This window comes from Macrobrachium nipponense, chromosome 13 (genome assembly GCF_015104395.2).
Source record: "Macrobrachium nipponense isolate FS-2020 chromosome 13, ASM1510439v2, whole genome shotgun sequence".
Taxonomy (NCBI): Eukaryota; Metazoa; Arthropoda; class Malacostraca; order Decapoda; family Palaemonidae; genus Macrobrachium; species Macrobrachium nipponense.
Window position 1 is genome coordinate 9,299,386 of NC_087206.1, and position 10,000 is coordinate 9,309,385.

The 10,000-nt window shown below is 37.1% G+C and overlaps 1 protein-coding gene across 2 annotated transcripts in view; it reads left to right on the top strand.

Annotated features, from left to right (window-relative positions):
• Positions 1–10,000, top strand: part of LOC135225625 (GATA zinc finger domain-containing protein 14-like) — a 31,636-nt gene that overhangs the window by 18,739 nt on the left and 2,897 nt on the right. For both annotated transcript variants that reach the window (XM_064264940.1, XM_064264939.1), the window contains one exon: positions 6,493–6,612. In XM_064264940.1, coding sequence (XP_064121010.1) covers positions 6,493–6,612 — 120 coding nt within the window. The remainder of the gene's footprint in view (positions 1–6,492; positions 6,613–10,000) is intronic.

Below are 10,000 nucleotides of genomic sequence, written 5' to 3' on the forward strand. Positions count from 1 at the left end.
ACATGAATCCGTTCCAGGTTAGAGAAAGGCATATGGTAGGGACCTCAACCCAAAAAGACTATATGTAAATAAATTCTTCTGTTAAAACAGGATACGTCTCAAGTACTAAAGGCCCATTAAAACACTCTGGTTTTAAAGCTAAGGACTATATTTCGGTGGACTGACTCCCACCCTTATCAAGTAGTGAATGACAAAAGAAGTTACATTTGCGATATGCCCTTAGGTGATGCCTGGGGTCACCGCTAAGCCGACGTTGGTTCTGTCAATTGTCTTAATCCGCTTCATCGTCGCCTTAAGTAAGATATTGTCTATTTGGTCAGAGTCCCAAGCTCCATTGGAAAGGTCATATATATATATATATATATATATATATATATATATATATATATATGTGTGTGTGTGTGTGTGTATGTATATATATATATATATATATATATATATTATATATATTATATTATATATGTGTGTATGCGACTACGGAATATTACGCATCAACCTGTACCAAAACACAAGCTTTCCTCGAGGAATTTTACAACGCTACGAATTCACCCAACCATAAGAATACAAGCTTGAGGCTTAAAAACCCATTACACATTCAAGATGCGATGAGATGGGAAGGGAAGAAACGGGGTGGGATGGGATGGGATGGGATGGGATGGGATGGGAGCCGTTATATTCCTCCCAGAGGCTCTAGCTCAAGTCTATTTTTATTTTAATTCTGGTTTCTGAGCTTCAGATCATCTTATTGATCCATCAAAAGTCTGTGAATAAGTTCTGGTATAATTTGAACAAAATTCGCTCGTTTTATTAAATTTGTTAAGTTATAGACTTTTACAGACAGTCTATATTACTTATAGACTTTATAGACATTTTTATCTATTTTATTAACTTGAATCTCATAGACTTTTATTCATGTTTTTAATTCTTCTATATATTTGTATTACTTATAGACATTTATAAACACCATTTTTTTTCTTATACGCACCTTTTTCCCTTTTAAAGGTAAATGGAGCCTTAGAGCCTTCCGGGTTTCTCTCTCTCTCTCTCTCTCTCTCTCTCTCTCCTCTCTCTCTCTCTCTCTCTCCCCTCTCTCTCTCTCTCTCTCTCTCTCTCTGTGAGGGGTATACCTCATGAACTAGAGGCACTGAACAGCATCTGAAATGGGAAAAGCAAGATTCACTCTCATTGATATTCTCTCTCTCTCTCTCTCTCTCTCTGGGAAATCCCTCAAAAACTGGGCGCACCGAGTATAGTTTCCGAAACTGGAATAAGCGAGATTTAACCTCTCTCTCTCTCTTCTCTATTCTCTCTCTATCTCTCTCTCTCTCACACACCACACACAAACAAACACCACTACACACCCCAAACCTTTCTCTCTCTCTCTATATTTCTCTCTCTATCTATCTCCATCTCTACTCGGCAACGTAACTCCACACACCCGTTCTCTTCCCTCTCACCCACAACACCTATCTCTCTCTCTCTAACTCACACACACACGCACATACTCTCTCTATCTATCTATCTCTTTCTCTCTCTCTCTACTCTCTCTCTGTGCTCTCTCTCTTTCTCTCTCACATACACACACACACCTTCTATCTCTTTCTCTGACTTACATGCCACACACACACGCACATGCACATACCCTCTCTCTCTCTCGCTCTCTCTCACACACACACACACACATCTCACATCTATGTCTCTCTTACTCACACACAAGCACGCATGCACACACACCCTCTCTCTGGGGTATTCCTCATGAACTGGAAGCATCGCATATTTTCTGAAACTGGAATAAGCCAGATATATATCTCTCTCTCTCTCTCTCTCTCTCTCTCTTACACAAACACACACACACAAATAAACATACACCTCTCTCTCTCTCTCTCTTTCTAGGGTGTGTATCATGGACACCAGAGGCCCCGAATAACAGTTAGTTCAAGAAGGGCAACTGAAGACGCGGTCGAGTAGCTTACAGGGCTCCTCCCAGCCATCTTTCTCTCCTCCCTACCCCATCCCACACCCGCCCACCTACCCACCCACCCTCTTGCCTCCCTCTAGCCCCCATTCCCCTCCAACAACCCCCCCCCCCCACTGCCCCTAAAGCGCCCTCCTCCCTTACATCTCCCTTTCCCTAAAGGAGGAACCGACCCGGAAAAGGTCACACGCGCCGCTCTTGTCGCTACACTCGAACGGACACAGACCTTTTGCGTTGCACCGTTCGGAGAGACCGTAGGTCTACGAGATCAAACACCGCCCCCCCTCAAAAAAAAAAAAAATAGGGCCATGTTGTTGTCGTTGTTTTAGATTAAGCTGGCCTTACGCCACCACGGGCTCTTGCCCATAGAGCAGCCCGTAGGTCATCTGAACATTTTGTAGGTGAATGATGAGGTTTAAGGATATGTCTATGCCCTTTATCATGATCGATTAGGACCGATTTTTTTTTTTTTTTTTTTTTTTTTGGCGGCAGCAACAGCAGCATCAGCAATAATAAATAAATTCCTTTTTCGTCAATAGTTAAAAGAACCATTAATATTAAATCCCTTTTTCGCCAGTAGTTAAAAGAACCAATAATAATAAATCCCTTTTTCGTCAGTAGTTAAAAGAACCATTAATATTAAATCCCTTTTTCCGCCAGTAGTTAAAAGAACCAATAATAATAAATCCTTTTCCGCCAGTAGTTAAAAGAACCAATAATAATAAATCCCTTTTTCGTCAGTAGTTAAAAGAACCATTAATATTTAATCCCTTTTCCGCCAGTAGTTAAAAGAACCAATAATAATAAATCCCTTTTCCGCCAGTATTTAAAGAACCAAATAATCAATAATCCCCTTTTTTCGTCAGTATTAAAAGAACCATTAAACAATATTTTATCCCTTTTTCCGCCAAGTATTAAAAAAAAAAAGAAAAAACCAATAATAATATCCCTTTTCCCCCAGATTCAGAAAACCAATAATAATATCCCTTTTTTCGTCATTATTAAAAGAAACCCATAAAATTTAATCCCTTTTCGCCCGCCAGTAGTTAAAAGAACCAGTAATAATCCCCTTTTTCCCCTCAGTATTAAAAGAACCATTTAATATTAAATTTTTCCCGTCCGCCAGTAGTTAAAAGAACCAATAATAATAAATCCCTTTTTCGTCAGTAGATAAAAGAACCATTAAATTAAATCCCCTTTTCTCGCCAGTAGTTAAAAGAACCATTAATATTAAATCCCTTTTTCGCCGGTAGTAAAAAGAACCATTAATATTAAATCCCTTTTTTTCGCCAGTAGTTAAAAGAACCAATAATAATAAATCCCTTTTTCTTCAGTAGTTAAAAGAACCATTAATATTAAATCCCAATTCCGCCAGTAGTTAAAAGAACCAATAATAATAAATCCCTCTTTCACCCATAGATAAAAGCACCAGTAATGATGAATCTCTTCTCCCGCAATAGATAAGAGCCAGTAATAATAAATCCCCTTTTCGCCAATAGTTATCAGCACCAGTAATAATGAATTTATTTTTTACCAATAGTTATCAGCACCGATGATAATAAATCCCCTTTTCTCTAATAGCTATCAGAACCAATAAATAATAAATCCCCTTTCCATCGATAGTTATCAGCACAAGTAATAATGAATTTCTTTTTCACCAATAGCTGTCAACACCAATATTAATAAACTCCCTTTTCGCCAATAGTTATTATAAATATCAATGATAATAAATCTCTTTTTCACCCGTTGTTATCTGCGAAAATAATAAAACATCATTTTCACAAATTGTTATAAGCACCAACAATGATAAATCCTTTTTCACCGACAGTTGTAATGCCTTTATTTAATAGTAATGAGAGCAAACTATTCGTATTTTTTAATGCATTTTCAATACAGTATAAAAATATATCCCATAAAATATATAAAAATTTAAAAGTAAAGGAAATTTTCGTGAACAGAACTAATTTCACCCAACAACAAAGCAGCAGCATTAACCCACCAAGAACAACAACAACAACAACAACAACAACAATAATAATAATAATAATAATATAATAATAATAATAATAATAATAATATTAATAATATTAATAGCTTTTATGCTAATAATGTTATGTCCATTTTAGTAACAATTACACAAAGCAGTACTAACAAAATATATATTTTAGTCGGTTTATATAAAATAACTACCTAGTACTGCATCAAAAATGGGATCGGGTTTCTCAGAGACTTCAACGATACTTGAACAAAACAGAAAGCGATCATTTACCGCGGAGGACGAGTTTTTTTCTTCTTTTATCTAAACGGAGTTTAAATTCGGACACTGGACGAATTCTGTAAATACGTGAAGGAGCCTTCAGCAGGCGTCTCTAATGAATAGTTGTTAATAAGTTAAGGTTTATTTTGCTAAGTTCTATAAGAATGTTTGTTAATTAGGAAAGGCATCTTGCGCATGTTTCTATTGGGAAAAGTCAATATTCTTTTATTAGTTTTATTAAAGTAAATAAGTTATTTCAGACACTGTCATTAAATCTGAATATTAAGGAATTTTCTTCTGAATAGTTTCTATTGGAAATAGTTCAGTTCGATTTTCTGTTCGTTAATAAAAAAAAAAAAAAAAAGTCCTTTTTAAGTTTATCAGAAAATAATTTGTGTAGTGTCTTGACTTTTATGCATAATATTTCTGCGCTGAAAAGGAGAGAGAGAGAGAGAGATAAAATATTGCAATAGTGTTGACAGGTTCAACATGAACCGTTCGCATGGACCACCCACGTCATTATCAGACAGATCTCTCTAGTTCCTCTCTCCTCAACTTACTTTTCCTTTCTCCTTCCTTCTCTTCCCCCTCCTCCTCCTCCTACACTTTCTTTTTAAAATTTATACTGATTTTTGCGTTACTACATTTGACAATAAACGCCCCTCCTTCTCTACCTTATAATTTTACTCAATTTTTTTTTACCTCGACGCAAAACAAATAACAAACTAATGTTTCAAGATATTTCATTTGACTGTAATTTTGTAGTTCTTCGCTTCATAGCCTTTTAAAGCCCCTAAATTCTGAAATTCTTTGTCATTTGACTTAATCATAATTGATTAAGTTAGTCCAATAAACCAGTTCTTTACATCCATCAGTAGGTAGGTAAGGTTAGGTTAGTTCTGGTTCTTGAAGATTCAAGATAGGGACCCAAGGTGTTGAATTTTCGGCCACAACCGCCCGCCCCCACAACCCCTCCGCCCCCGACCCCCCAACATTGGACTTAGCAAACTTGATTTATGTCGAACGAAATCTAAGCTAAAACTAAGAGACAGTAAAATCAAATAAATTTTGTGAATCACACTAAAACATATTACAAATGAAAGTTGATAGAGTAGAAGATATATATATATATATATATATATATGTTATATAATATATAATTATACTATATTAATATTATATATATATATCATATATATAGATAATATATTTATATATATAGATATATATATATCTAATTATAGACATATATAATATATCGAATTATTTATATATATAATATATATTCTAGGATACTATATATATATAATATATATATATATATATAATATATATATATAATATAGATATATATTATATATATATATATATATATGTATATAAGCGAATACCACAGGAAAAATGATAGTCAGAAATCCAAGCGCTTTCGTCTTTACTAATACATTGTCAAGGAGTTCCTTGACAATGTCTTAGTTAAAGACGAAAGCGCTTGGATTACCTGACTATCATTTCCTGTGGGTATTCGCTTATTTATGAAGTCGCGTGCATCTACTGTGATTTTTTAAGCTATATATATATATATATATATATATATATATATATATATATATATATATATATATATATATAATGTGTGTGTGTGCTATATATATAGATCTAATGCGTGCGTGTAATTCAATACATCGCCAGTAAACTCATATCCAGTATTAGGAGCCATTCATTTTTTAACGAAGACAAATTAATACTTTATCTCCGAACCAGCTTTAGAAGCTGAAAGATTAGCGCATAACCCTAGTGGCATGACCGCTCTCTCTCTCTCTCTCTCTCTCTCTCTCTCTCTCTCTCTCTCTGAAGAAATCCCTTCGCACTTAATGCTTCTACACTTCAAAGGCGGGCCCGACACTCGGGTGATAATTACTGTTGACTTTTCCTTAATAGTGTAACTTGGAATCTGCTCTGAATAGTTTTTCCTTATTTAAAATCCTTTTTTCATTACCTTTCCCTAAGTAAGAATCTCTGAAATTGTTTCACCGTCATTGATATTTTATCTGTAAAGACAAAGATCCTTAAAAACAATTATTATTTTGAAATTTACTGATTGAAGCAGTAGTCAATATATGTGATAATGATACCCCAACCAAATGATTAAGGCGTTTAATGTATGCGATCTTAATATCTTGATCATTCACGCAGTGTGTATATTAGCAATTCATTTCTCGCTCATTTCTTTTGTTTCTCTCTCTTTCTCCCTCTCATACAGGCAACAGCCGCGCTGCGCAAATACAGCCGCCTGCGTAGGCCTGGGGGCCTCCGGAGAGAATACAAGAAGCTACGGTCCCTCCTCCCAGGGGCGACTCGATCACGCCACCTCAGGAAGAAGGTAAGATGCCCAAGAGGGTCTTTTTAAGAATTCAAAATGGCCTCCTAGAACATTAAAGACGACTGATGGGTAGAAGGTCCACACTTCAGTACAAACACGTCACAAATGCATGTCGGAAACATATCGCTCATCACAAACAGGTCGAATACAAGTCTACGACTTGTTGGTAGTCTTGACCAATATTTCATACCCTCATCGTTTGCCAGCCAGTTACGGTCGCCAATTTGTGTTCAGCCTGTTTGGTGTATGCATGCGATAAGTTACCGAATTGTGTTCATGACATGAATATACTAGCTGCCACACCTCTCATTAATTTTACTGTACCTCCTTTCATATTCTCTTTCTTCCATCATACTTTCCACTCCACCCTCTCCTAACAATTGATTTATAGTGCAACTGCAAGGTTTTCCTCCTGTTGCGCCTTTCAAACCTTTTATTCTTAATCTCCATTTCATCGCTGAATGACCTCATAGGTCCCAGTGCTTGGCCTTTGGCCTAAATACTATATCCAACTGTATTCAAGTGTTCATGACATGTTTTCATAATCAGAAAGGGGTAAAATGTCTTTAAAAACTGAACTAACGACGGCTTATGAGTAAAATATCATCAGAAAATTAGATAACTTACTGGTTAAAGATTGAATTGGAATGAATATAGAATTGATGCCAAAGGCCAAGCACTGGGGCCTATGAGGTTATTCAGCGCTGAAACACAAATTGACAGTAAAGGGTTAGAAAGGTGCAACAGGAGGAATACCTCAGTGTGGCACTATGAAACAATTGTTATGAGAGGGTGGAAAGTAAGATGGAAGAAAGAGAATATGAAAGGAGGTGCAGTAAATGGAACAAAAAGGGTTGCAGCTAGGGGCTGAAGGTACAATGCAAAGAACCTTAGGATGAGTTTACACTAGGCTTCACCGCACGCTGCATACGTAAGACTCATCACCATCTCCACCCAAATTCTTGTTAGCCCTGCCTATTGGACTGCTCATTAGGGTGAGTTTGTGGTGTGGCGTGAGTCTTGATGAGCAGTCCACTAGGCGGGGCTAACAAGAATTTGAGAAGAGTTGGTGAAGAGTCTTGCGTATGCAGCGTGCGGTGAAGACTAGTGTAAACTCAACTTTAGTGTACCGCATGAAGTGTACTGACGGTACTAGCCCTGTACGGAGTGGTAAAAGACTGACTTCCTGATACACTGTCTTAAGGAGATTTACTTACCTAACTTGTTTCAGACTTTGAAGAAGATACGACTTCCTGAAGTGAGGTTTTAAGAAAATAACCTTCCTTAGTGATATGAGGTCTGGCCAAGCTAAAGTACCTTACTAATGCCAGGTTTTGAGAGGGTAAATGGATCTTTCCTAGATGGTGAAGCCCACGGTTTTTAATCGTGTATGTATCCACCTTTGCGGCGTGTTTAGTACAAGGCAGTTGATTACTGTAAAAACACAAACAAAAGACTGTAAATATCATAAAGATAATGACCCCCAAGAAATATTAGACCTAGATAACGAACCCCCCCACCCCCCAAAACCCTTTGGGGGTCACTTTCTAGGAGAGATCCGGGCAAGATCCAGGCAAATTGCCCTATAGGTGTGAGGTCTTGTCAAAAACTAAGTTGCCTTACTGGAATGACAAGAGATGATATGCATGTTGGCACAAGACCCCAAAGTAAATTAAGATGGTTCTCAAAGTTTGACAAGTCGAGTCTGAGTCAGAGTACCTAACAAACCACTGTGATAAATCTATCTTTCTCTAACCACCGGGCCGCTCAACCCCCCGCCCCCCCACTCTCTCTCTCTGTCTGTCTGTCAGTGTTTGTGTACGAACGGAGTTTTGTGCGTCAGTGACTGTACCTGTACTTGCGTGTACCAGTTTTATAAAATGGAGTCATAAGTTTTTAGGTATCAAGCTTCTGAAATTTTATCAAAGTTCCAACGCCCAGCTTATTACAATTAACTTAACTCTCTATAAGCTTTACCTTTCGAAGGTGATATCTTAAGCTTTTATTTTAATAACCGATTACATTTTGTTACCAATTCCGGGACTGGAATCGCAGAACAATCCTGGACAACCTGACTTGTGTTTTTACTTACGTTTCCTACAAAATTAAAAATGAAATTGAATAGTTTAATGATCTCATCATGGTCATGAGCTTAAGTTTTGACACACTTCATTTGGAATTACCTTCAGTTTCTTTGTTTTTTAAAGCAGGCTTCCTTACAACTTATGCGAAAATATAAATGCCACTTATTGAATATTAAAATGCGATTTTCAACTGTACATTTCTATCAAATCCATTATACCAAGATATGTTTTTTTAATCGTTCAGCATAGTTATGAATTTTCGTTCATGCGTTCTCAGTAATTACATCGCGCATTCATTCCAATACCTCTGTCTTATCGTGCGCGCGCGCGTGCGACTAGGTGCATATGCCTTGCTTAAAGCTATTCCTACGCGGATCAAAGCATGCGATTACGTGAAGTCTTTTTCCAGTAAGATTTCTAGTAAGATTCAAGGATCACGTGACGAGCCTTTCCAAGTCTTTCCAGTAAGATTCAAGGATCACGTGACGAGCCTCTCCAAGTCTTTCCAGTAAGGTTCAAGGATCACGTGATAAGTCTTTCCAAGTCTTTCCAGTGAGATTCAAGGTCTGCATGAAGTGTCTTTCCAATAAGAGTCAAGCAAGGTGGGAATCCAGATTTCATACAACGGGGTTTATTACTAGACTCCTACTGTCGTAAGAGAGTTGGCATGGAATTGTGTATTTACAGAAGCCTCAGAAATTCCTCAGTCTATCAAGGACTTTCATTCGTCCATTTTCATTGCAGTGCATCAAAACACAGTACTGATATGAACCACAGTTGGTATACATTCAAAGAAAAAGAGAAATATTTCTCCTTAGGCAAACAAGTAGTACTAAGTTGCCGATTGACACCATTCATCCCTGAATGTATAAAGACCTAAAATGCCACCACCGGGATTCATTTAAATATTTTCCTTATCTAACGCCATTACTGGTTCCGGAGCCGTTACCTGTTAATGAACTGCGCAGGTCTACTCAACTGGAATAAAAAAATAAATAAACATATACACCACTTTCAGGTGTTTTAAGAAACAAACCTTCTGCGCCATATTTGGCTCAAGATGTGAGCAAGTTTAACCGTAACCTTGTTTAAAATTTTAAAAAAGTAAGTAAATAAAAAATTCGGCCTAAAACCAGAGCCCAATTTGGAGGTCATCAATCCCCAAATGTCTGTCTGTGTTGGGTGGCGTTGTCCGCATGAATGATCGATGGATGTTTAGAGAGAGAGAGAGAGAGAGAGAGAGAGAGAGAGAGAGAGAGAGAGAGAGAGAGAGAGAGAGAGAAAATGTTAATTTTTCTTGCATT